At 37.6% G+C, this 27,854-nt stretch overlaps 1 protein-coding gene across 7 annotated transcripts in view; it reads left to right on the top strand.

Moving 5' to 3' along the window:
* Positions 1-27,854, top strand: part of RPS6KC1 (ribosomal protein S6 kinase C1) — a 183,661-nt gene that overhangs the window by 60,671 nt on the left and 95,136 nt on the right. For 5 of the 7 annotated variants that reach the window (XM_047751827.1, XM_047751828.1, XM_047751830.1 and 2 more), the window contains one exon: positions 5,167-5,529. The exons of the other annotated variants lie outside the window; for them this stretch is intronic. In XM_047751827.1, coding sequence (XP_047607783.1) covers positions 5,167-5,529 — 363 coding nt within the window. The remainder of the gene's footprint in view (positions 1-5,166; positions 5,530-27,854) is intronic. 7 annotated transcript variants of the gene reach the window in all.

Here is a 27,854-nt window from a genome sequence, read left to right as displayed (position 1 = left end):
CAAATGGGATAAGGGTCGGCTGTCACCTCACTGTACAGGGAAAAGTAGTGTTAGTGTACCTTTCTAGCCTTTTTTTCTGTGTGTTTTGAAATTAGAGTTATAGTGTATGTATGGATGTGTGTGTGGTGTATATAAATATATATATGTATGTGTATATATACTTCTTTTTCTTTTTTTTTTTGTTGTTGTTATTGTTGTTGTTGCTATTTCTTGGGCCGCTCCCGCGGCATATGGAGGTTCCCAGGCTAGGGGTCGAATCGGAGCTGTAGCCACCGGCCTACGCCAGAGCCACAGCAACGCGGGATCCGAGCCGCGTCTGCAACCTACACCACAGCTCACGGCAACGCCGGATTGTTAACCCACTGAGCAAGGGCAGGGACCGAACCCGCAACCTCATGGTTCCTAGTCGGATTCGTTAACCACTGCGCCACGACGGGAACTCCTATGTATACTTCTTAGTAGTTTTTTGTTTTTGATTAATAGAGCATGAATACTTTCGCATTAAATATTCTATATTATAATTTTTAATAGCTGTATAGTATTTTATCATAGGCATATGCCATAATCTCCTATTGTAAGGAATTTGTTATTTTCAAGTTTTTACTAATTTTTATGATGGATACTCATATATTAGATTCTTTTTTCACATCTTTTTTGGTATAAATTGCTGAATGTGTCGGCCAGAAATTTGAGCCTTTTTTTGCATCTGATATGCATTGCCAAATTGTCCTTTAGAAAGGTTGAACTAGAAGTCTTTGTTTCCTTTTGCTTCTCCTGTTTAGGCTAAAAAACTTCCTCTTCCTAACTGGCTAGTATTTATTTGTTTGCTTACTTTGAAACATTCCTCATTTAGAATTGGATAGAATTTGAAAAGGAAACAATTTGTGTAGAATATTTATGCATTTATTACTTTATTTGACTCTCTTTCTCCCTAGGTATTTTCATGGTCTTACTTTTCTGATGTGATTTCATTTAATCATGATTTCCTTTGCTAATAAAATAAGGTTGGAAAGTAAGAGGAACTATGACTATGTGACTAGATTTTTGTGGTCAGAAGCCAAGAAACTGAGTACACATAACTTTATCCTCTTGCCCTTTGGTATTATTGTTCTCGTTAGAAAGGAAAATTAGGCAAATCATGGAACAGTACAATGTGATAGATGATGTGGAGGTTACAGTGACAAGACACCAGAGAGCAGACAAAAGATCTGTAACAGCATTTCCTTTCCTTGATGATTAGCTGTATAAACCACAGCATTTTTTCCTATTAATTTCAATGGACCAGGTTCTGTAATGATACCACTGAAGTAAATTTTGTATTGACTATATAGAATATTTAAAAATTACTAAAAAAAAATCTCTTGTCAAGTTTATATATTGCTCATAGCAGTAGATAGATAATTTTATAGGTTGCTATGGAAAGATGGACTTTAAAACGTTGTCTGTACAGTGGAAATGTCAGAGAATTGAAAAGATTTCCACTAGGTCCAGCGAAACTCCTCTGGGATTATGGATTTAATGAAATCTGTTGCTTTTAGGGAACAAAATTAGTACTTTATGGGCATTCTAAGGATTTGAAAAAAATCCTTGAAAACAGTGTTTATTGATATAGTGCCAAAGTAGCATCTAAAACTGATTTGAAATTTGAGCTTAGCTGCCAGTAAATGTTTTCACTCTAACTTCCTTTATTTGGTATGAAGTAAACAATGTGAGTTTATAATAAGGGTTGACAAACTGTGGCCTGTAGACCAAACCTGGCCTGCCACCTGTTTTTATATGACCTGCAAGCTAAGAGTGGTTTTTATATCTTTAGATGGTTGACTGGATTCAAAAGAATATTATTCTGTGCCATGTGAACATTATATGAAATTAAAATTCCTATCCATATGTAAAGTTATTGGAACATAGGCGTACTTTTTCATTTAGGTATTGTCTGTGGCTGCTTTTGTGCTGCAACAGCAGCGTGGATTAGTGGCAACAGAGATCATATGGCCCAGGAAACCTAAAATGTTCACCCTGTGGCCCGCAATGCGAGTTTGCTGACCCCTGATATCTAGAATTACATCCTCAAATCCACCTTTGCTTTTTGACTTAGTGTATGGTCCTGTGGATATCATTTTCTTCTTAATAGATTTTCCTTTCTGAGAAACTTGGCAGTCAGTACATAATGGTGGTGCAGATCTCATGGTTGTTCCCAAGCCTAGGTTTAACCTAACCCTACTTCAGTCTTATTTAAGGGGCTCTCAAAGTATGGTCTTCAGACCCCAGGGTTTTCCTGAGAGCTTTTCAGAGGATACCCAAACCAGAAGTTATTTTTATAGTAATCTAGGAAATTTTTCATTGTTTCCACTCTGCATAGATTTGCACTGATGATCCAAAAGCAGTGGTGGGTAAAACTGCTGTGCCTGAGCATGAGTCAAGACAGTGATATGAGGAGTTCCCCTTGTGGTGCGGCAGAAACGAATCGGACTAGGAACCATGAGGTTGCGGGTTTGATCCCTGGCTTCGCTCAGTGGGTTAAGGATACGGTGTTGCCGTGAGCTGGGGTGTAGGTTACAGACACGGCTCAGATCCCGCCTTGCATTGGTTGTGCTGTAGGTTGGCTGCTATAGTTCTGATTCGCCCCCTAGCCTGGGAACCTCCATATGCCACAGGTGTGGCCCTAAAAAGCAAAAAAAAAAAAAAAAAAAAAAAGAAAGAAAAAAACAGTACTACGAGATTGTAATGGTAATCGTTGCACATAACTTGCGGTAATACCAGTGCTGATTTCACCTAGGAATGCCCTTCATATAGAAGTAGATACTGTTACTTTCATGAAATCTCAACCTTTGGGTAAATGTCTTTTTGCTGTTCTGTGTGATGAAATGGAAGTGTACATAAAACACTTTGCATTCTGAACTACCATGGTACTCTTAAGAAAAAGCACTTGTGCAATTGTTTGAACTGTGAACTAGCTTCTTTTTTCCTGGGGTGCCATTTTTGCCTGAATGATTGACAGACAAACTACCAGATTTGGGTATTAAGCAAATTTTTTTTTTGCAGGTGAATGAAGTGAGCTAATACTTCAAGGAAAACAACTAGTAGTATTTGTTGCCAATGATAAAATTCGAGTTTTCAACCTCAAATTAGAATTTTAGAGAACCTGTGTCTGCGACTTTGAGCTTGGCAGTTTTCCAATACTTAAAACTTTCTTTACTTTCTTTTTTTTTGTTTTTTGTCTTTAGGGCCACACCTACGTCATATGGAGGTTCCCAAGCTGGGGGTTCAATTGGAGCTACATCTGCTGGCCTAAGCCACAGTCACAGCAATGCAGGATCCAAGCCGTGTCTACAATCTACACCACAGCACACGGCAACGGGCAACGCCGGATCCTTAACCCTCTGAGCAAGGCAAAGGATCGAAGCCAAAACCTCATGATTCCTAGCCTGATTCATTTCTGCTGCGCCGTGGCGGGAACTCCCCCAATACTTAAAATTTTCTAATGAGGTTGGTGCTGATAAGTAACAAATAAGATTTTCTTGGAGATATTGTAATAATGAAATTTATCACCATTTCGAAGATGTGTGTAACTAATATTTGCAAAATTACCAGGGTGTGATGTTACAAACTCATGTACGGATAAAAGATCCATTCAGTGTGCAAGACCAACTGATGGATTTGAATGTAATAGAAACAGAAGTTTCATTGATAGGAATTTATATTCCACATGTAAACTAAACTTTAAGAAACTATCACTTGTCAAGTTTTTTGTAGTATCAAAAAAGTAGTTAGGAGTTCCTGTTGTGGCGCAGTGGTTAACGAATCCGACTAGGAACCATGAGGTTGCTTAGTGGGTTAACGATCCGGCGTTGCCGTGAGCTGTGGTGTAGGTTGCAGACTCGGCTCAGATCCTGCGTTGCTGTGGCTCTGGCGTGGGCCGGTGGCTACAGCTCCGATTTGACCCGTAGCCTGGGAACCTCCATATTCCGAGGGAGCGGCCCAAGAAATAGCAAAAAGACAAAAAAAAAAGTAATTATGTGCAATTATTTGATAAGGCTACTAAAATATTCACCCCATTTTCAATTACTTACTTGTGTAAAATTTTCTTTAAGTCTTTCAACCGGAACAACATCTGACAGCAGATGGAGTGCAGAATTACATGAGAATCTGGCCATCTTCTGTTAATAAGATTTTCAAAAAATGTAAAACAATGCCATTACTCTCACTAAATATGTTTTTGTTTTGGAAAATGTAATTACAAAAGTTATGTTAGTACGTAATGGGCTTCAATGTTTAACTTAAAAAATTCAGTATAGGAGTTCTATAAGTGACTCAGTGGTTAAGGATCTGTGGCACTGGTTATAGCTGTGGTGTGGGTTCAGTCCCTGGCCTGGGAACTTCCACATGCCACTGGTGCAGCCAGGAAAAAAAAAAGTCTATTTTCTAAATATCAAGATTGGTAGGAGTTCCTGTCATGGCTCAGTGGTTAACGAATCCGACTAGGAACCACGAGGTTGTGGGCTGAGATGTAAATTTCTAAAAATTCAGTTTAAAAAAACCCCTAAATAGTGTACATTTTCCAGATATGGTTGATTACCTAAAAGCATACCTCTGAGGATACATTACATAATAGTTAAATAATTATTATGTAATTGCTTTAATAGTTATAACTTAATGATAGCCTCTCATATGCCTTAACTCTATTCCTCACTTGAAGCTCTGTATAATGAGTTACATTCTTAAGTAACTTTCTGTTGGTCACACAGGAAGCTTTAAGAGCTGGGATTCAAGCACTTCTTTTTGTCTTACTCTAAAGCTCTTACTCTTCTCCTTTTATCATAATGCTGTTTTTCACAGCAGCTGTGTGTATAAGCGTCTATCTTCCATAAATAATTTACAAGATCTTGTATTCAAGGCTCTTTTTGACAACAAGGCTAGATAAAGACTTGTCTTCAGTTTTAGTTTGATATTTAAGACAGGGTGAGTGTCTTCCAGAGCTACAGAGAGACAGTGCAAAAATAAATGACCTAAGCTGAAGCAAATTGCTAGACACTGATTTCCATCAGAGAATTACAGCCTTCCTAATTGACTTGGGTAGTAAGAAAAAAAATGAATGGTCAGTATGATTTGTATTCTTTTGGCTGATTCTCAGTTTAATATCTGCTTACTATTGTGATCATATTCTAGGCTTCTCCAGTGACAGTGATCTGATCTCTCTTACTGTCGATGTGGATTCTCTTGCTGAGGTGGATGATGGAATGGCTTCCAATCAAAATTCTCCCATTAGAACTTTTGGTCTCAGTCTTTCTTCGGATTCTTCAGCTCTAGGAGCTGTTGCTTCTGAGAGCGAGCCGACCAAAACAGAAGAAGAACGAGAAAGTCGAAGCCTCTTTCCTGGCAGTTTAAAATCCAGGCTTGGCAAGAGAGATTATTTGGAGAAAGCAGGAGAGTTAATAAAGCTGGCCTTAAAAAAGGAAGAAGAAGATGACTATGAAGCTGCTTCTGATTTTTATAGGAAGGGAGTTGATTTACTCCTTGAAGGTGTCCAAGGTACAGTTTTATCTATGTTAATGTGTTTTGGCCTGTTGTTATGGTGGTATTTGGGGGGAAAAGTATACACATATAACTGTTTCTTATGTATAATCCTATGTAAAAATGCGACTGAAAAGGAGAAATTACTGGAGATTAAATGACCTAAAGGTGAACATATACTTTTAGTTACATGAGATAGAAGACAGTTTCAGAGATATTTAAGTCTCTGCTTTGATCAAGTAATCAACAGAAATGGAATTGAAAAAAAAATCAAGCCTCTAAGTTTCTTGTATGAATAATGGTTTTTCTGACATGGGCAGTGTTGGCCAGTCTTCACCTCTTTCAGGAGATTCGCAGAAATTCATTAGTGTATTTACTCTCAAATGGCCTGAAGAGATGAGGTAAAGTGCACTTTTAAACTAAGTGTGTAGGGAGTTCCCGTCATGGTGCAGTGGAAATAAACCCGATTAGGAACCATGAGGATGTGGGTTTGATCCTTGGCTTCGCCCAGTAGGCTGGGGATTCTGTGTGGCCGTGAGCTGTGGTGGCAGATGCAGCTCAGATCCCACATTGCTGTGACGGTGGCTGTGGTCAGCGTCTGTAGCTCTGATTCAGTCCCTAACGTGGGAACCTCTATATGCCACGGGTATGGCCCTAAAAAGCAAAAAGAAGTGTAAAGGGTTCTTGGATTTGCCTACTTCTGTCTTTGTTAGTTGCGCTAAATTTTCAGCTAATTTGTGGGGGTGATATGGGACAAGTAGAGCTGAGTGTCTGTAAGTAGGACTCAGGTTTTAAAAATTATTTATTTATTTAAATAAGCATCAATTTTTATCATTTGCCTTTTCATTATGGAAACAGATTGAAGCTGACTGCTGTATGGAGTGGAAGGGAGAGTGTGTGTAGTGGTGTCCTTACTACTTTGTAACCAGGATTTTGATGAATTCTCATCTTTTTAGCCTTCATATTCACTTCCACAGAAACCTAGTAGTACCAGTTGGTGAAATTTTGGTGAGATTTATAGCGCTATGTAAGTCAGATAGCTTCCTTGAGTTGCCCAAGTCAATAACTACTCATCCATATACTTTTTTAGCTTCTAAAATTTTGTTGCTTCCCCTTGCTCTCAGTCTTTTTTGTTCTTACAGGGTTTTGCCTTAATTAAAAAAAAATTTTTTTTTTTACTGCCACATTAATGGAGCTTCAGGAGGAAGCACTTCTTGTAGTTTGACTGATATATCATTTTGATATAAGTTTTTGTTTTTCAAGTTACCTTCATAGTCTTTGGGGGTTTTTTGGTATGCTAGTGGAGCATTCTGGTTTTAATGATCTACTCATTTTTTTCCTTTGTCTTAATTCTTATTTTGGGTTGGAAGTTTAAAATGGGGATGAGTTGTATACAGTTGGCTCTGATATTTTCCCTTTTCCTATCTATATAATTTTGTGCTAAAACACAAAATTGGCATATATAAAAGACGTCAGTGTGATACTTTTCTAAAAGTTATTTGCATTTAACCATAGAACACTTCATAATGTTACCACTTGATGGCACCAGAAAAATAAAAATCTTTGCTTCAAAATAAGAATTATGGATGCTTATCAGCAAGTAACAAAATCTAACATTTAGTTAGTAACTGGGTTTATGGTGGTAAATTATTTCTCCATTGAAACTTGATAACAGATTTAGTAGACCTCTGTCTTAAAGAATGTTATCATTTAGAATTCCTGTCATGGCTCAGTGGTAAGGGACCCAATTAATATACACGAGGATGCAGGTTCTAGCCCTGCCCTCGCTCAGTGGGTTAAGGATCTGGCATTGCCGTGAGCTGTGGTGTAGGTAGCAGATGTGGCTTGGATCCCGTGTTGCTGTGACTGTGGCTGTGGTGTAGGTGGGCAGCTGTAGCTCTGATTTGATCCCTAGCCTGGAAACTTCCATATGCCATGGGTGTGGCCCTAAAAAGACTCCCCCCCCCAAAAAAAAGAATGTTACCATTTAAATATATTTTTCCTATTTAACTTAGGATTGTTCCTCTGAAACCACATAATCCATCTCTGCGTGAATTGGTTTTTGTGATTAATATGTCATCAAATCTAAAAACTTATAATTGATTAATTGCTTTAACCGTCTGCTGCTTATTAATAATAAGCTTTTTTCACATAAGTTGTGGGAATCATAACATTCTTATTTTTAAGCAAAATGTAAAATAACCCCTGTTTCAGTTCCATAGTTACACATTTAACTCTTTGTTAAATGTCATGTAAGTCCTTCTGGTCTATGGATTCTGTTTCAAGTATACCAGTTACCACACATGGATATCATTCTTAAAAAAGGTTTTCCCCAGTTTTACTGAGTTATAATTGACATATGGCATTGTATTAAAGGTGCACAGTATGATGATTTGATTTACTGCAGTAGGTTAACAACTATCACCTCACATAGTTATAATTTTTTTTTTTATGTTGATAAGAACATTTTTCCCCAACTTTCTCCTTCCTTTCTTCCTTCCTTCCTTTCATTCGCCACACCCATGGCATATGGAAGTTCCCAGGCTAGGGCTCGAATGGGAGCTGCAGCTGCTGGCCTACACCACAGCAACATAGGATCCGAGCCACATCTGCGACGTACACCACAGCTCATGGCAACACCAGATCCTTAACCCACCGAACAAGGCCAGGGATTGAACCCGTGTCCTTGTAGATAATAGTTGGATTCGTTTCTGCTGAGCTATGATGGGAACTCCCTCCGAGAACTCTTAAGATCTATTCTCTTAGTAACTTTCAAAGATACAATACAGTATTGTTAATTATAGTTACCACATTTATGTTATATCCCCTGAATTAATCTTATAAATGGAAGTTTGTATTTTTTGACCACCCTCACCCCTTGCATCTGGTGACCACCAATCTGTTTGCTGTTTCTGTGAGTTTGGTTCTTTTTAGACTTCATCTGTAAGTGAGATCGTACAGTATTTGTCTTTCTCTGACTTACTTCACTTAGCATAGTGCCCTAAAGAATTTTTTTTAATGGTTGAATAATATTCCATTATATATATCCCTCACATTTTCTTATCCATTCATCTGTCAATAGACACGTAGGTTGTTTCACGTCTTGGCTATTAAAAATAATGCTGTAATGAACAAGAAGGTGCAGATATCTCTTTGAGATAGTAATTTTGTTTCTTTTGGATGTATGCCTCGAAGTGGAATTGCTCAATCATATGGTAGTTCTTTTTTTAATTTTTTGAGGAACCTCCATACTGTTTTCCATAGTGACTGCACCAATTTACATTTCCGCCAGCAGTGCACAGCTGTTCCCTTTTCTCCATATCCTTGCTCACATTTATTATTTGTTGTCTTTTTGATGATGGCCATTGTGACAGATGTGAGCTGATATCTCATTGTGGTTTTGATTTGGGTTTCCATTTATGATGGCTGATGTTAAATACCTTTTCATGTACCTTTTAAACATTTGTGTGTCTTCTTTGGGGAAATGTCTGTTCACTTTCTCTGCCCATTTTTTAATCTGATTGATTTTTTTCCCCTGTTGAGTTGTGAAAGTTTTGTATATATTTTGGATATTACCCTTTTATCAGTTATAATTTGCATATAGTTCTCCCATTTGATGGTTGCTTTTTCATTTTGTTGATGGTTTACTTTGCTGTGCAGAAGAAGGTTTTTAGTTTGACGTAGTCCACCTTGTTTATTTTTGCTTTTGTTCCTTTGCTTTTGGTTTCAAATCCAAAAAATATATTACCAAGGCTGATGTCAAGGAGCCTCTGTGTTTTCTTCTAGGCTTTTTGTGGTCTCAGGACTTGCAGTCAAGTCTGTAAGCCATTTCAAGTTGATTTTTGTGTGTAGTGTAAGATAGTGGCCTGTTTTACTCCTTTGCAAGTGGCTGCCTAGTTTTCCCAGCACCGTTTATTGAGCCTATCCTTTTCCTATTGAATATTCATGGTTCCTTTGTGGAAAATTAGTTAACCACATGTGCATGGGTTTATTTCTGGGCTCTCTATTCTGTTCCATTGATTATTGCATCTTTTTTATGCCAATACCATACTGTTTTGATTACTATAGCTTTGTAATATAAGATGAAATTAGGAAATGTGATGCCTCCAACTTTTTTCTTCTTTTTCAAGATTACTTTGCCTATTTGGGGTCTTTCAAGGTTCCATACAAATTTTAGAATTGTTTTTTCTACTTCTGTGAAAAATGCCATTGGAATTTTGATAGGGAATCCTTTTTTTTTTTTTTTTTTGTAAGGGCCATACCTGTGGTATGTGGAAGTTTCCCTGGCTAGGGGTCTAATTGGAGCTGCAGCTGCCTGCCTATGCCACAGCCACAGCAAAGCAGGATCTAAGCTGCATCTGTGACCTACACATGGCTCTTGGCAACACAGGATCCTTAACCCACTGAGCCAGGCCAGGGATTGAACTCACATCCTCATGGATTATTGTTGGGTTCATTACTGCTGAGCCACAGTGGGAACTCCAAATAGGTATTGCTTTGGAATCACTGGATCACTTTGGGTTGTATGAACATTTTAACAATATTAATTCTCCCAGTCCATGAGCATGGAGTATCTTACCATTTGTTTTTCTCTTCTTCAGTTTCTTTCATTAATTGAGTTTTTAGTGTACTGATCTTTCATTTCCCTGGTTAAATTTATTACTCAGTTTTTTTTTCTTTTTTATGCAGTTATAAAGGAATTGTTTTCTTAATTTCTTTAACAATTTGTTGTTAGTGTGTAGAAACACACTGGTTTTGGTATATCGATTTTATATCCTTTGCTTTTACTGGATTCATTTATTGAACAGTTTTTATGGTTTTCTGTGTCTAATGTAATGTCATCTGCAAAAAAGAGACAATTTTATTTCTTTTTTATCTGGATGCCTTTCTTTTTCTTGTCTAATTGCTCTGAGTAGGACTTCCAATTCTCTATTAAAATAAAGTGGCACAAGTAGGCATCTTTGTCTTGTTCCTGATCCTAGAGGAAGAGCTTTCACTTATCACCGTTGTGTGTGATGTTGAGTATAGCAAACTGTATTCTTTAATTTGTGGGGATATTGGAAGCTCCAGCTTGCAAGCTGACTTGACTTTTATGAGCAGAAGAGATCTTTCCTTAGCGAAACTGTTATTGAGCCATCACTATAACTAGTTTTATGTGTAGTCATTGTAATTTAACTCTTACTTAAGAATTGTTACCTGAGACCTTGGATAGGATTGGCATGCTTAATAATAAAATCATTATTTCTGGAAATCTGATAATCCAGAGAAATAATCTTTCAGAACTAAGTAGGAGTGCTTTGTACAGAGGTTCTTATGAGTTGGCAGATTTTTTTTATTCTAAATACTATTCATCCTAACTAAACTATTCATCCTAGAGGAATTTATCTAGGTTGTTTGTAGATCTGATAAAGATGGCTTGATGTTTTTCTTACTTAACTGATGTTTGCACAGCTGAGACTAGATGCAAAACACAATAGCAGCAGTTCTATTTGCCCATTCAGCAGAAAGAAAGCTTACCCTGATAGTGGTTAACTCTGAATTCTTCTTTTGAATCCAACACTTTACTTATTTCCTCAGTCTAGTAATGGCTTTTGAAATTAAGGTACTCTCTACTCTTCCAAGTCCTCAGATTCTTTTTGGATTTAAAAGAGAAAGTCAAAAGTCAAGATTGAAGGAATCGGTTTGAATATTTGAAGAGAATGCTCCAGTATATAACCTTTCGTTTCTGTCTTGTTTGTCTATTTCTGCAAATGACTGATATGATTAATCTGTGTTCTTAGTGTGGGTTTATTGGAATAATTGTGATAGAGAGGCAAATGGATGACATAAAAGTATTAATGAAATGTTTAACAGTAATTTATTATTTATTACATGCCTGTTACCATATAAGGTGTTTTTCTTAATGTCATTTTTAATCCTCAGAAACAAACCTATAAACTGAACTGTGGCTGGTCATACTGGGCTTTGTCTAAGGACACCAAAATTTAGAGGGTGCAAACATTTAATATACTGATTCTAAAAGCTTGGCACCTAGTTAGCAAGAATAATTATTTAAAACAGGAAGCTACCAGATGGCGAGCATTGTTAGTAATACCCATCTGTGGGCTACATTGTGAATTACAGAGTTGATTTGAGAACTGGTTTCGTTCAGTTTGTTCTAGGTGCCAGCATTGCTGGTTTATTGTGTTGGTAAGGTGGGTATTGGAATCCCCATTTTACAGGTGGAGAAAACAAAGACATAAAGTGAGCAATTTGCCTAGCTACACAAACCAGTAAAAGTTTCAGCTAGGATTTAAATCTAAGTCTTCCAGAGTTCGTCTTGCCCTCTGTTATGCCACACTACTTCTCACACATACCTCCCCTAAGTAGATTAGCTTTTAAAAATGGAGATACGAGCCCTTTCCAGTATCAATTTTTTAAATTTTTAATTTTTAAAATTTAAAACTTTTTTTTTTTTTACTGCCACACCTGTCCCATATGGAAGTTCCCAGGCTAAGAGTCGAATTGGAGCTGCAGTTGCAGGCTTATATCACAGTCACAGCAACTTGGAATCTGAGCCACATCTGCGACCTACATCACAGCTTATGGCAACGCTGTATCCTTAACCCACTGATCGGGGCCAGGGATTGAGCCCACATCCTCACAGACACTGTGTTGAGTTCTTAACCCGTTGAACTACAATGGGAACTCCCAAATATTTTTAAACTTTGAGTATTTCTTCTTTTTCCTTCTACCCACTTACTTCTTTGCTCATTCAACCGTCTGTCCATTCAGTTGACCATTCAATGAGCTTTTATTACTTGTATATCAGGTATTGTGATAGTGAATATAAAATATTTGTTTTTGTAAAAATATAAAATAAACTTGAACAATGGCCCTTCAAAATGAGACCACTTCCCCTCTCCTTTCTTCCCCCTGACCCCTTTTCTGTTTCTATTTAAATCTCCTGCGTACATTATGAATCTTAAAATGAGAAGAGTTCCTGGGTGTTGTTATCTATTTTTTCTTTGTCAAACTTGTTGGTATTTTTGACTTTTGAGGCTCCTCATGATGTTACTACTTCCCTGAGAGATGCAAACTATCTTTGGAAGCTCAAAGGATAAACTTGTTTGCTTCGAAAGAGATGATCATGGAGCTCCTATGTGGCGCAATAGGATCAGTGGTGTCTTGGGAGTGCTGGGATGCAGGTTTGATCCTCACTCCCGCACAGTGGGTTAAGGATCTGGTGTTGCTACAGCTGCGGCTTAGGTTACTACAGTGGCTCAGATCTCATCCCTGGCCTGGGAGCTATGTGTGCCACAGGGCGCCTGAAAAAAGGGAAAAAAAAAAAAAAAAAAGAGGTGGTTATATGAGAAAGGTAGTAGTAAGTCTATGTTTGATGAAAGGAAGCAAGTCACATGGTTCTTGTTGAATTTCAGAAATAAAAGCATGCAGTTTTAAGAATAAAAGTTATTTGACTTGTTTATAGTGTTCGCTAACTCTGAAGATATTTTGAAAACATTGTCCAGCCCACTTTTTTTTTTAAGGGATTGACCAGTATAGGGCAAAAGTATTATATGTTATAAGACTAAAAAGAACAAAAGTTATATTTTCAGTGGGTGGTTGGTGGTGTGATCTTCTAGCCTTCTAATGCATTGGCTCCTAGCTCTTTTGATTTATAATCCCCTTTGAGCATGGTTTTTCTTTTTCAGTGTTGTTTTTACCATTGGGATCTTCTTAAAAATCTATATGAATTTGAAGATCACCTTCTAAAAAATTGAGGTATAATTGACATATGTTTTTATTTTTTATTTTTTTATGACTGGGCCTGTGGCATATGGAAGTTCTGGGCTAGGGATTAACCTATGACCTATGTTGTAGCTGTGGCAACACCAGATCCCTTAACCCAGTGCACTGGGCTGGGGGATTGAACCCGAGCCTCCACGGTGACCTGAACTGCTGCAATCATATTCTTAACCCACAGCAGAAACTCCTGATAATTTATTTTTAAAATTTATTTATTATTTTAGAAATCAGTCTTTCTATTTCTCCAAAAATGCTTTTGGAATTTCAATAAGGATTGCATTAAATCTGTATTTTTGAGGAGTATTGCCATCTTAACAGTATTAAGTTTTTTCAATCTATGGACATAAATGTTTTATAATTTATTTAGATCTTCTTTAATTTCTTTCAGAAATATGTATAGTTTTCAGTGTATGAGTCTTTTTCCTCCTTGTTAAATGTGTTCTTAGGTATTCATTCTTTTGAAAATGTTGTTGATGGAATTGTTTCATTATTTTCTTTGAAGATTGTACATTTCTGGTGCCTTTTTTTTTTTTTTTTGCCTTTTCTAGCACTGCACCTGCGGCATATGGAGGTTCCCAGACTAGGGGTCTAATCAGAGCTGTAGCTGCCCACCTACACCAGAGCCATAGCAATGCCAGATCCGAGCCACGTCTGCAACCTACACCACAGCTCACGGCAACACCACATCCTTAACCTACTTAGCGAGACCAGGGATTGAACCCGTGACCTCATGGTTCCTAATCAGATTCACTAACCACTGAGCCACGATGGGAACTCCAATTTCTGGTGCTTTAAAACAGCTGATAGTTGTGTATTTATCTTGTACCTGTCAATTTGCTGAATTCATTTATTAGCTTTAGAAAGTTTTTATGAATTCTTTGGGATTTCTATATGGGATTATTTTATCTGTGAACAAATATAGCTTTACTTATTCTTTTTCAATTTGGATGCCTTTAATTTCTTTTTCTGGCCTAATGCTTTGGCCAGAACTTCCGGTATCATGTTCAGTAGTTTTAAGAAAGTGGCATCATTGCCTTGTTCCAGATCTTAGGGAGAAAGCCTTTAGTCTTTTACCATTGTATGTGATATGAGTTATTGGTTTTTCACAGATGTCTTTTATAATGTCGAAGAAGTTCCCTTCTATTTCTAGTTTTCTCAATGGTTTTATCATGAAAGAGTATTGGATTATGTCAAGCAGAATTACCACAAATTTACAACACAAATTTATTATATCTGACATGAGCCTTATTGGACTAAAATCAAAATATGGGCTAGACTGTATTTCTTTCCAAAGACTTTAGGGGAGAAGGGGTTTCCTTGCCTTTTCCAGCTTCTAGAGGTCACCTGCATGGCTTCTTCCATCTTGAAAGCCAACAATGTTGTATCTCTCTGACCATTTTCCATAATTACATCTTACTCTGATCCTCAATAAGGAAAGAAAGGTTACAGATTTTAAGAACCTGCATGATTTGGTTGGGCCTACTCTAATAATTGAGGATAATTGCCCTATCTCAAGATTCCCAGCCTTAATCACATTTGTAAAGTGATATATTCATAGGTTCTTTGGTCAGGATACAGTTGCATTGCACTTTTGAATTATTTCTAAGTAATATACTTCTAAGTATATTGTAAGTATAATTAATATACCAACAATTGAAGTTTCTCTGCTTATCTTTTTGTTATTGATTTCTATCTTAATTCCATGGTGTCCAGTGAACTTTGAATGATTTTAATTTTTTAAAAATTTATTGAAGCTTTCTTTATGGCTAAACCATCCTGCCTGCTTAATCATTTTAATGCAGAGCCTTGAAATGGGGATGCTGGATACATTCAAACAACTATTTGAAGGTTGGCTGTCTTATTTATGTTTGTAGGATATTTTCTTATGTTTTAGTAGTTTTTGCCTTTTTTTTTGTCTTTTGTCTTTTGTCTTTTTTTGGTTGTTGTTGTTGTTGTTGTTGCTATTTCTTGGGCCGCTCCTGCGGCATATGGAGGTTCCCAGGCTAGGGGTTGAATCGGAGCTGTAGCCACCGGCCTATGCCAGAGCCACAGCAACGCGGGATCCGAGCCGCGTCTGCAACCTACACCACAGCTCATGGCAACGCTGGATGGTTAACCCACTGAGCAAGGGCAGGGACCGAACCCGCAACCGCATGGTTCCTAGTCGGATTCGTTAACCACTGCGTCACGACGGGAATTTTTGATAGTTAATCAGTCATTGTAGAATAGTCGTAGGTAGTTAAGATTAAATTTATTTTTGAACTAAATGCAATATCATTAAAATATTCTCTGATTAATGAAGCCATACCTGCTTTATTGGCTGTGGGCAAAAAGTTCACAAATAAAGTAAAATATTGCTATAAAACAGTTATCTTGAATAGGCCCAGATCAGTGAAAGCCCCTTTCCCTACAAAGGAAAAACACATTATAGGACAATAAAGAACAAAAACTTTGATTACCCAGGACATATGAAAGCAGAGATTAGAAACGAAGAACCTCAAATTGGGTTTTTTGTTGTAGTTGATTGGTTTGGTACCTGGAGGGGGAACAATGCTTTGACTCGCACTGTTAATGAAAGGCCCATCTTTATCCAAGCAACAAGATTAGAAGACATAAAAAATGAGAAGAGGAAAAGTTGAGAGAATGGCAATCAGTTAAAAAAGTGCCATTAATTTGTACGTTCCTAGTCTTCAAATTACTTTTATTAGTGCCTCTTAATAACTAACCTATCTACTTTTTCTCTCTAGTATCACTCAGTTTTCTATTTCTCTATTTAGTTTTCATGATCCATCATTTCAAAAAGTCTTTTGGCAGATACCTTAATCTTCCCTGTTTTTTGACTTTACGTTACTCTTAACTGTCAAATCCCCAGCCATGGATTAATTTATCCACTTGTTCTGGAGTATCCATGAATTTCCTGAATTTCTGGTTTGTGGAGGTTGCTAACCGAAATGAATTCATTGTTACTCATCTGAACTGGGCCCTCGATAATGTTGCTTACCTTAATGTTCCTTTATGAACTCACATGTATATGATCTGCAGTGGTCGTATTTCATTACAGCCTCTGCTTTCCTAAATCTCTTCACTTTTCCAATGACACCACACTTTCCTTCATTTTCTTTCTTAGGCTGACTTTTCTAAATCTACTTTGCCAGTTCCTTCTTTCCCATTAGACCTTTAAACGTTGAAGTTTATTGATTCTTGGTTGTCAACCATCTTAGGCCCCTTACCCTGCTTTCCTAGGTGATTTCAGCTTTACACAGTTGTGGTGACTATCTGCAGTCAACACTGTATGAAAGAAATGCAATGTAAGTGCATATCTAAATAAAAAATTTCCAATAGCTATATTAAAACTAGGACTTTCACAGCTGCTCAGCATGAGTAACAGGGGCTATCTGTATTCACTCTCCTTCATGAAGCAGCTAAAAAACCAGAGCATATGTCACAACGGTTTTCAAGTCCCTAGACATTAGGTGATGAAGGACAGTGTTTTCTGAGATAGAGGAAACAAATGAGATGAATCTTAGGATGGCCCGGTTTACTGCCTTGAGTTTCCAGGCTGTAGTTCAGGAAGAGGGAGGCCAGATGGATCATGGAAAAGCCCTTGAGTTGAAGAGATGGAGCTGAGCATTCACAAAGGCCGGAGCTGGAGTTTGCTTTTGGAACTTGTGAGATCATTGCCGGGTATCTAGTGTTTTATCTAAAGAGAAAGTTACTTGATTTGCAGAGTATTCCTTGGAATATTCAGCAGGGTACTGATTAGTGCATGGATGTGGGAAACTATCCAGAGGCATGGAAAGATTCCCTGAAAGGATCTGGGCACTCACACAGGGCTGGGAATAGTGTCTGTTCCTAAAAGGTAGTCTTGAAAACCTCAAATCATGGGGAACTGAGTAGACTACTCAGAAGAGTCTTGCTCCAGTGGTGTGGAAGAATATTAGCTCTAGGCCCACCCTGACAAATCTTAGACGCAAGACATCCCTTCCCCCCAAGTCAAACTGTGTCTAAGAAACATTACTATCCTAGAACAAAACTCAGTAGTAATGCCTGAAAGCGTTCCAAATTTGATTGAAACATTCTACAGTTCTAAGAAACCCAGCAAATCCCAAACATAAGAAGCATGAATATCGGAGTTCCTGTTGTGGCTCAGTGGTTAACGAATCAGACTAGCAACCATGAGGTTGTGGGTTTGATCCCTGACCTTGTTTGATCCCTAACTCAATAACTGCAAAAACAGCAAGACAGAAAAATCACCATTCATCTTTGAAATGTATTTTCACTGGATATAGAATTCTCAGTTGACAGGGATTTTTTTTTTTTCCCATATGTTAAGGATGTTAATCAGTTATCTTCTTGGGAGTTCCCATCGTGGCTTAGCAGAAACAAATCTGACTAGGGTCCATGAGGATGCAGGTTCGATCCCTGGCCTCTCTCAGTGGGTTAAGGATCTGGCATTGCCCTGAGCTGCGGTGTAGGTCGCAGACACGGCTCAGATCCTGAGTTGCTGTGGCTGTGGTGTAGGCCGGTGGCTACAGCTCCTATTAGACCCCTAGCCTGGGAACCTCCATATGCTGCAGGTGCAGCCTTAGAAAATACAAAAAGCCAAAAAAAAAAAAAAAAGCATGAAAACTACACAAATGCACATTATAATCAAAATGCTCAAAACCGTTGATAAAGAGAAAATCTTAAAGTTAAAAGCAGGGGCAGGAAAAAAAACCCCACATGAATAGAAGAAAAAGATAAGTGTGACATCAGATTTCCTGTCATAAATAATGTGAACAAGAAGGTAATTTTTTTTTTGCCTTTTAGGGATGAAAATGTTGAATTTCCTGTTTCTCTATTTCTGTCAGTTTTTGCTTCATCTGTTTTAGGACTCTGTTACTAGATGTCTGATTTTTTTTTTTTTTTGGTCATTATGATAGCTTCCTATTTAACTTTTTAACATTACAATCTATTTTTGACTTTAGTAAAATTTTTTTCTTAAAATCTATTTTGTTGAATATTAGTATAGCTGCCCACCTCTCTTATGATTGCTTTTTTGTATGAGATATATTTTTCCATACTTTTACTTTCTATTTCTTAATGATTTTTATTTTTTCTACTATCCTTGGTTTATAGTGTTCTGTCAGTTTTCTACTGTACAGCAAAGTGACTCAGTCACACACAAACATATATGTATATATCCATATGTATATATTCTTTTTCTCACATTTTCCTCCATCATGTTCCATCACAAGTGACTCGATATAGTTCCGAGTGCTCTACAGCAGGATCTTGTTGCTTATCCATTCCACATGCAATAGTTTGCATCTATTAACCCCAGATTACTAGTCCATCTCACTCCCTCCCCCTCCCCCTTGGCAACCACAAGTCTCTTCTCCAAGTCTGTGAGTTTCTTTTCTGTGGAAAGTTTCATTTGTGCCATATATTAGATTCCACATATAAGTGATAAAGTGATATCATATGGTATTTGTTTTTCTGTTTGTGACTTACTTCACTTAGTATGAGAATCTCTAGTTCCATCCATGTCGCTGCAAATGGCATTATTTTGTTCCTTTTTATGGCTCAGGAGTATTTCATTGTGTGTATATGTACCACATCTTCTTAATCCACTCATCTGTCAGTGAACATTTAGGTTGTTTCCATGTCTTGGCTATTGTGAATAGTGCTGCAATGAACATATGGGTGCATGTGTCATTTTCAAGGAAAGTTTTTCTCCTTTGTTCCTTTCTTTTTGTACACCAGCATAAAATAAGTGTAAATCATCCAACCATACTTTTACTTTCAACCTATTTGTTTCTTTGAATCAAAGTGTGTCTCCTGTAGGTAGGATGTAGTTAGAGCCTTTAAAAAAAAAAAATCCTGTCTTATAATCTCTGCTTTTTGATTGGCATGTTTAATCCATATACATTTAATGTATTTAATAATATCATTGGATTTATGCCTGCTGTCTTACTATTTGTTTTCTGTATGTCTCATTTCTTTTTTGTTTTATTGCCTTTGGTGGTAAGTAGATATTTTTCTAGGGTAGCTTTTTTTTTTTTTTTTTTGGGAGGGGGGTCTTTTTGCCTTTTCTAGGGCCGCTCCTGTGGCATATGGAGGTTCCCAGGCTAGGGGTCGAATCGGAGTTGTAGCCACCAGCCTAGGCCAGAGCTGCCGCAACGCAGGATCCGAGCTGCGTCTGCGACCTGCACCACAGCTCACAGCAACGCCAGATCCTTAACCCACTGAGCAAGGTCAGAGATCGAACCCGCAACCTCATGGTTCCTAGTTGGATTCGTTAACCACTGTGTCGCAATGGGAAATCCCTAGGGTAGCTTCATCATCTTTTTTTCTTAGACTATCTCATTTTGACTTTTTTTGTTTTCCATAGTGGTTTTTCTGAAGATTACAGTAAGAAGCATTTTAACTTAAAACATTCTACTTCAGAGTAAACATACCTTAATTCTGTAATACAGAGAAACTTTGCTTCAGTATAGCTTCTTTCCCTTCCTTCTATTTTTTTTGGTATTGTCATATATGTTAACATTTTTATGAGCCCTACAGTACAGTTTTACAATTATCAATTAAATTTACTTGTCTTTTAAACCAGTTTGAAGAAGAAATGAGGAGAAATGCATTTATACTTTTCAAAATTTACCTAATTTCCTTGCTTTATTTTTTTCTTTAGATTTAAGTTACTCTCTGATGTCATTTCCTTTCCTTTTCTTTTTTTCAGTATTTCTTGTAAGGCAGGTCTACTAGCAACAAATTCTTCTGTTTTTTAATACTGGAGTATTTATTTTGTCTTTACTGTTGAAAGTTGGTTTTCCTGGATATTGGATTCCTGGTTGACAGTTGCTTTTTTTTTTCTTTTCAGCACATTGAATATGCTATCCATTGCCTTTTGGTTTTCACTTTTGTTGTTAACCTTTATTGAGATCCCCAGTATATCATGAGTAATGTTTTTCTTTTGTTGTTTTCAAGATTTTCTGTTTTGGCTTTTGGCAGTTTGGGTATTATGTATTTAGGTTTGTATCTCTGAGTTTATTTTTCTTTGTGTTTGATGTATCCTTGGTATTTGATGACCTTATTTTATTTTTATTTTTTGGCCACACCATACATGATGTGGGATCTCAGTTGCTAGACCAGGGATTGAACCCACGCTGCACCAGTGAAAGTGCCAAATCTTAACCACTAGACCACCAGAGAACTCTATTGATGACCTTCTTAGGTTTGTTGATCAGTGTTTATCAAATTTGGGAAATTTTCAGCTGTCACTCCTTCAGATATTTGTCTTCTTCCTTTTTCCTCCTTGCTTTTCTGTTTTTTGAACTGCATTATTTGTATGTTAGTGTCCTTGAAGGTTTCTCTGGCTGTCTGTGTCTGCCCCCCCCCTTTTTATTATGCATTTTTATTCAGACTGGATAATGTTGATTCATTTATGTTCAGATTTGCTGACTCATTTTTCTGTCAGCTCAGGGTCCTTTTGAGTACTTTTTAACTTCAGAATTTGTTTGGTTCTTTTTTTAAAGTCTATGTTTTTATCGTTAATCGGTATTTGTTGATTCATTGTGTTTGTGGTTTCTTTAAACATTTGTTTTAGTTCTCTGAACGTATTTATACTAATTTTTTGAAGTGTTTGTCTGCTGAGATTTAGATATGAATCTCTTCACAGACAGTTTTTACTGACTGCTCTTTTTTTTTCTGTTTATGGGTCATACTTTTTCTGTTTATTAGCCTGTCTCATATTTTGTTGAAAACTCGACATTTTAGATATATATTCTAGTAACTCTAGATTCTGCCCCCCATTTTTCTATAGTTGCTTGTTGGTTTTTTTCGGGGGGTGGTTTTTGGTCAGCCAATGATTGTTTAGAGATTATGCTTAAACTGCCTCAAGCAGTGAGGCTTCTGCCATTTGCCGAGAGTGTCTGTGTCTGTGTGTGGGTAGGGCACTCAAAATTCAGGCGGTTTTCGTCTTCCCTGATTTTTATTTTGTTTTTGCAAGGCCTTCTGTTCATCAAGAGTGAGGAGACAGTTGTGACCCTGTGTGGTCTTTTTTGTGCATGTGTGGCTTTAAAGATCCCCATGAATATGTGGGAGCATATCAAGGCACACTTTTTTTTTTTTTGGTTGTTTTAGGGCTGTGCCTGCAGCATATGGAACTTCCCAGGCTAGGGGTCAAATCGGAGCTGCAGCTGTTGGCCTACGCCACAGCCACAGCAATGCCAGATCTGAGCTGAGTCAGCAACCTATACCTCAGCTCACAGCAAAATGCCAGATCCTTAACCCCCTGAGCAAGGTCAGGGATTGAATCCGCAACCTCACAGATTCTAGTTGGATTTGTTACCACTGACCCACAATGGGAACTCTGTTACTGTCTTGTTTCTTAGATTTCCCTATTAAGTTTTCAGCTTGTCAGTTGTCCCTGCTGTTTATTTCAGTAGCTTGGAGCTTTTTTCAGTGAATATCCGGATCAGACAGGCCCCTCCCCAGCAGCAGGAAGACTGTTAACCCTCGATTCGTCTGCTGTCACATTGAAGTAGGGGATGGGTAGGAGTAGCTCTATGTTAAAACACCCTGGTTTCTCTATTGCAGTTATATAAATATTTCTCAATTTTTTCTATGTCTGTAGTCAGTTTTCAGAGTTGTTTTTGATAATTTTAACCAGTTTTGTCTGGGGAGAGTTTTTCTCTAGTTCCTCTCTCCTATATTCTGGAAGTTCTGCCTTCTGTCGTTGTTTTTTAACAACTTTATAATTTTTTTTCTGCTCTGCTCTTGCTTGATTTGAATCCATATTCTTTCTCTACCAGTGACTTGAGTGATCTTTTAAAAATAGAGTCTAATTATGTCACTTTCTTGCATTAAACCTGTCTTTTTAGGGCTGCACCCACGGCATAAAGAGGTTCCCAGACTAGGGTTTGAATCGGAGCTGCACCTGCTGGCCTATACCACAGCCACAGCAACACCAGATCTGAGACACGTGTACGACCTACACCATAGCTTATAGCAACGGCGGATCCTTAACCCACTGAGCGAGGCCACAGATCAAACCTGCGTCCTTATGGATACTGGTCGAATTAATTACTGCTGAGCCACAGTGGTAACTCTCATCAGGTGTCATTTTCGATGGCGGTTCAGGGACGCCTTTTCTTACCTCTCTTCAGACTAGAATAGATTTCTTGAACCTTGTTGTCATTGCATGCTGTTTTGTTTAAGTACCCATCATATTAACAATGAAATGATTATTTGTGCAATTATTTATTGAATGACTGACTACCTCTTTGTTTAGTTGTAATGCCCCTGAATGCAAGGAGTTTTCTCATTCATTATTGCATCTGCTAGCATAGTGGCTTTTACATAGAAAATTTTCTATAAATAGTTTTGGAGAGAATGATTCTATAGATACATATAAATGGGCACTTGATCCAGGGGAAGGAGAAGACTTGTAGGAAAGACCTTCTGGAGGAGGTGAAAAATAAGTAAGTGAAATCTTTTTTTTTTGCTTTTTAGGGCCACACCCATGGCATATGGAAATTCCCAGGCTAGGGATCTAATCGGAGCTATAGCTGCCAGCCTACACCACAGCCACAGCAACACCAGATCTGAGCTGCATCTGCGACCTACACCACGGCTCATGGCAACGCCAGATCCTTAACCCACTGAGCAAGGCCTGGCATCGAACCTGCAACCTCATGGTTCCTAGTTGTATTTGTTTTTGCTGGGCCATGACGGGAACTCCAATAAATGAAATCTTAAAGTATGTGTAGTAAATAGTTAGTCTGCATTAAGGTAGCTTCTGAAAACATCAAATAGGTTTCAAATGACTCCTGCCCGGCCTGTCAGTACTCCAGACATTAGCATATTTGTCCCGAAAGATGGACAGTGTGTAGAATTCAGCTATTTGAAATAACATTAACTCTATGCATTATTATGTTTATATTTGTAGCTATATGAGTAGTGGGAACTCAGTGTTGAGATTCTTTGGTGATTTGACCCAGAGTTTGATTCCTGGCTTTCTTAAATAAGCTTCTGTCTCATTCTCTTGTTTTGGTCATGTGCTTCCTGTTCCAGCATCCAGGGGACTAGGGCTCTATTCTGTTTTGATTAGACCCTACCCCCAATTCTTCAGAATTAGTGTTTGACCTAAAACTCAAGCTTGGCAGTTGGGAAACTGTCATTTGATTTACCCTAATGCTTATGTTCTTTTTGAGAACAAAGTAGGGATAGAAACACACCTCTGTCCTATATTCCAGTAGCTGATTAGATGCCTGTAGCATATCACAGTAGATGATATTCAGGGGAAGAATGGAGTAACTCAGTTTAGAAAATATTTATATCCAAATGAAAGAGTTATATAAACTTGCATTATCTCTAAAAATTTGACTGTTAAACAGAAAAACCTTGTTTCCTTAGCACAGTTTTTCTTTCAGTAATCATGATACATGTTTTAAAAATTGCCGTTTTTAAAAAGAGAAAGGATCCTAGATAATATTATAGGGTTGTGCTTCTCCCTTAATTTCAGATTTTGTTACCTCTGGACTAGAACTTTAGGGATCACATATCTTGGGCCTAGAAGAATGTCCGTCTGAGGATGATTATCGGTATGCTCTATTGTTCATGTACATTAATAGTAATAATGATAATTAAGATGCTTTTTCACGTACAACTCAAGCAGGATACATTGAATATGAAACAGTATACTTTGGGCGGGATTTGTTTCTCCGTTTGTAAGTCTCATGTCAAAGGTAGATGTTTGGTGGTCGACATGGAAGGGATAGCGCGCATTCAAAAAGGTAATGAGCTTTCTAAACCTCTGATTGCTCAAGAGGCTCAATGTGCTACAGCCGATTGGCATAAAGTGCTGTGTTCCCACGTGGTTACAACTGAAGGAAGAAAGTCTGGATGAATCATTTGCTGGCATATGTTTCTTGAATTGCTGGCTATTTTGGTGTTGACTTGTATGTTGAGAGTTTCATGTTGTAATGACAAAAATGTTCATTGGAAATTATAGCCTGGAAAGGAGAACCATTTTTCTGCTTCTGCAAAAAGCGAGGTAAAGCAATGATGTGGGGTAAAGTAGCTGTGGAGTTTTATATTCAGATTGTATGAAGAGTAAACAGAGCATCTAAATAACCACTTGCAGATTGCAACAAACACATCATCATTTGCTTAAAAAAGAGTTATAATTACAGTTGACGAAGCATGGACACCATAAAAAATGCATTAGTTTGGCTTGACACATTAATTACCTGTTTTTGCAGATGTTTTTATGTATTGTTGTGTGAACAGTTTACAAAATAATTACAGGAAAGTCATATGGAAAATAAACTAAGTGGGTGGTTTCTCGTCTAAATATTTTCATTCATGTGAATCTGCGTGAGGCACAGCTGCTCTGTAGCAACAGCAGGGAGATGGAGGAGGATTCTCAAAGGGTTTTTTTTTTTTATTAGATGATCTCTGTCATCAGTATCACCATATTTTTATATCTTTAGCAACACAGTTCAGAAACATTAAAATGAGAGGGTTGGCTTAATCCCTGTGATTATTGAAAAAAAAAAAACAACAACCTTGATTTGATCAGAAGAACTGTAGATATCTATGGATATTTAAAACTAAACCAAATAAAACTAAAATACCTTAAGTGAAAAACTCCTGCTGATTCAGTACTAGAGGTTGTAATGCACTTGTGCAAGGAGTTAATCATTATTTTGTTATTACTTGAATTACATGCTTTTATATGACATGCTTAAGTTAAGCTATATCTTAATAATTAAACATTAGGCTTGTATAAATTACATGGCCTTTCAGCTTATTCTCTTTTAGGAAGTATTAAAAATATAAATCTGCTTCTTCTCAGTAGCTTATACTGTATTTCTGTTAGTGGTCTCAAAGTGTGTTTTGTTGGAAAATTAACCAGATCATTGTGCAGACATCCCATGCTTTTACGAACTGTTAAGAAGCACATTTTCCAAAATTTTAATTGTCAAACAATAAAAAGTGAGTTTATAGACTCATTATTTTACACAGTGATTTGTAACTACTTAGAATATGTTCTATGTTTTCCACATTGATACTGTTAGGGCAGTTTTTCGTAAAATTGGACCAAATGTAGATTCTTTTTTTAGCCCAGCCATGCCTCTTCTATTCTGTATTCCTTTTTTATGCATTTCACCTACACAGATGATAAAGATGATAATTATACACATTTTCTGACATGCATTTTATATGACTATTGGAGAAAGGCACTAAGTTATAGAAAGAGGTAACTTAATCGTCTCTAGGCATAAAGTTATTGTTATCAGATCTTGCATGTAATGTTGGTGCAAAATAATTTACTTTTCCCTTCCTTTGTTTAGCAAAATTTTATTGATTGTCTTCTGCTTGTAGTGTTCTCTGGTAACACTGAAATGACTATAAACCTGAGATGACTGTGTGTCTAGAACATACATAGATGCTTAGTAACTCTCGGACATCTTTCCTTCTGAAGGGGGCAGGAGGGGCAGGAGTAGGTGGTATAGAGAACTTTTCACCCTGGTGGCTTACTTAAAACCAGTTGCAGGGAGGATTTTCTTTGTTATCCTGAAATGGGCTTCAGATGTGATATACTCTGGGAGTATTGCTTGTCACATTCTTTGAATTGTTTAAATGTAACCATAAATATATCTTCACCTTAAATCAGTCCAAAGAAAGATGAGATGGAGTCTGTTCTAATTCTAGTATATGCTAAGCCAGTTTAATTATTAAGGTAAGGATGCATTAAAGGAGTCTATGAAGCTTACAGAATTGAGAACTAACTTCTTATCAATTTTTCTGTTGATCATTTTACATACATTACAAAGAAAAAAAATGTGATTTCATATCATGGCATCAAAGGAAAACAGTTGTCGAAGTTTATACTTCTCCATAGATTTGCTGTTTCTCTTAAGATGTCTCTTAGAGCAAGTGAAAGAAGTGAGCAAAAGCTTTGTGTAGGTTGGGGGACTTTTCCATATTTACCTTTATAGCAGATAAAAAATTCTTAGTTTATGTGGTGATGCCTTTCCAAGTTTTCCACTGTCTTATTTTTACTCCATCTCATATGACAAATTTTTAGCTCCTTGGTTTTAATACTTTTGTTCCTTCAGTATATCTCTATCTTCTTTTAGTCTTTTTATCTTAACCTTTTAGAAGCGATTTGATTAGAAAATAAGGAACACTTGGAGGATTATTGTTCTTATCATACCATAAGGACATTTAGGGGATTGGTTTATTTATTTACTTATTAGAAGAGTTTACTCTCACAAAGAGACTGTCCAGGCAATGTTGTTTTGAAGGAATTGAATAATAGGTCTTAAAAAATATAAAACAAAAATAGGTTAGGGAGAAAGAAATTGTTTAATCTAAGAGAAGGCTGTCTCTTTAGGCATTTAACACTCTATATCTAATGATATGTTCGTGTTCATTAATTATTACTGATAGCAGTGTTAAAAAAATTCAAGTGAATAAATTTAAAATCTGATTGGCTTTATTAATTGATTTATGAATCAGGCAGCATCCTATCTTGTTAGGTTGGCCCAGGGAGGAACGTGCAAGGCCTAGTTGGTAAAGCGAGAGAGATTTACTGAGGCATTAGAGGGGACGGGCTGAGCTCAAGATGGCACCAGCTCTGACTGTGAGGAAGTGCTAAGCTAATAAAGGCTCTGTGGCGAGAAGCTGTGGCTGGGGTTCATGGTGGAAATGTGTCAGGAACAACAACAAAGGAGGAGGGGAAGGTCAAGGGGAGGGATAGGTGGTCAGTCCGTGACAGAGGGCAGGTAATCCTTGTAGGTGGTTCACCTATGCTCCACATTCCGGGAAGGTGTGTACATTTTGTGCTGGGTGGTACCCATGTCTGCAGCGGGTCTCCAAGATCAACAGTCACCTTCGGGGGGTGGGAATGGGGGGGTCTGTCTCCATACTCCTGGGAACCTGTCACTATCTAGCAAGTAGAAAGGAGCTCTGAGGAGCTCTAGAAAAGGAGAGGTTGTTACAGGCGGAGAGGGGGTGGGAAAAGGAAGTCATAGATAAAAAGACGAATTATTTGGAACAAGGTCACTTTCCATCAGGGGACAAAAGGGTTTACTAGGCAGATGATCTCATTGGTCCTGATTAGGAAATTCTAGACTGATGGGTTAGGATTGCAGTCTCAGGGGAGGTTGAAACTGCCCTTAGGTATTAAGTCTTGGTTTGGTGACATGGGCTTACCACAAGTGACTCCTTTGGGCCTGTCCCTTCCTCCCTTTCTCTTTCCCTCCCTCCCTTTCCAGTTCTCCCCTGTGATCAAACTTTGGGCTTAATTGAGAGATGTGATAAAATTTAAAGCATTAGTGCCATGCTTAGCTACTGCTCACAGCTTTTGTTGATCCTTCGTGTGGTATCCATAGGTCATGACTGTATTCACAGGTCACAGCTTCAGGTTCAGAATCTCTAAGTTGGTCATTGTCTTCGTTTCTTTTCTCATGTTTTAGTCTTAGGAAGATAATTGGTTTGGTAGTCAGTGGCTGTGAACATGCATTTAAAGCTGTTGAGAGAATATAATGTACCAGGGAGATTATTAT

Source organism: Phacochoerus africanus, chromosome 11, assembly GCF_016906955.1.
Source record: "Phacochoerus africanus isolate WHEZ1 chromosome 11, ROS_Pafr_v1, whole genome shotgun sequence".
In the NCBI taxonomy this organism is placed as follows: Eukaryota; Metazoa; Chordata; class Mammalia; order Artiodactyla; family Suidae; genus Phacochoerus; species Phacochoerus africanus.
The sequence above is the reverse complement of the archived record's forward strand: the minus strand, read 5'-3'. Positions and strand labels throughout refer to the sequence as shown.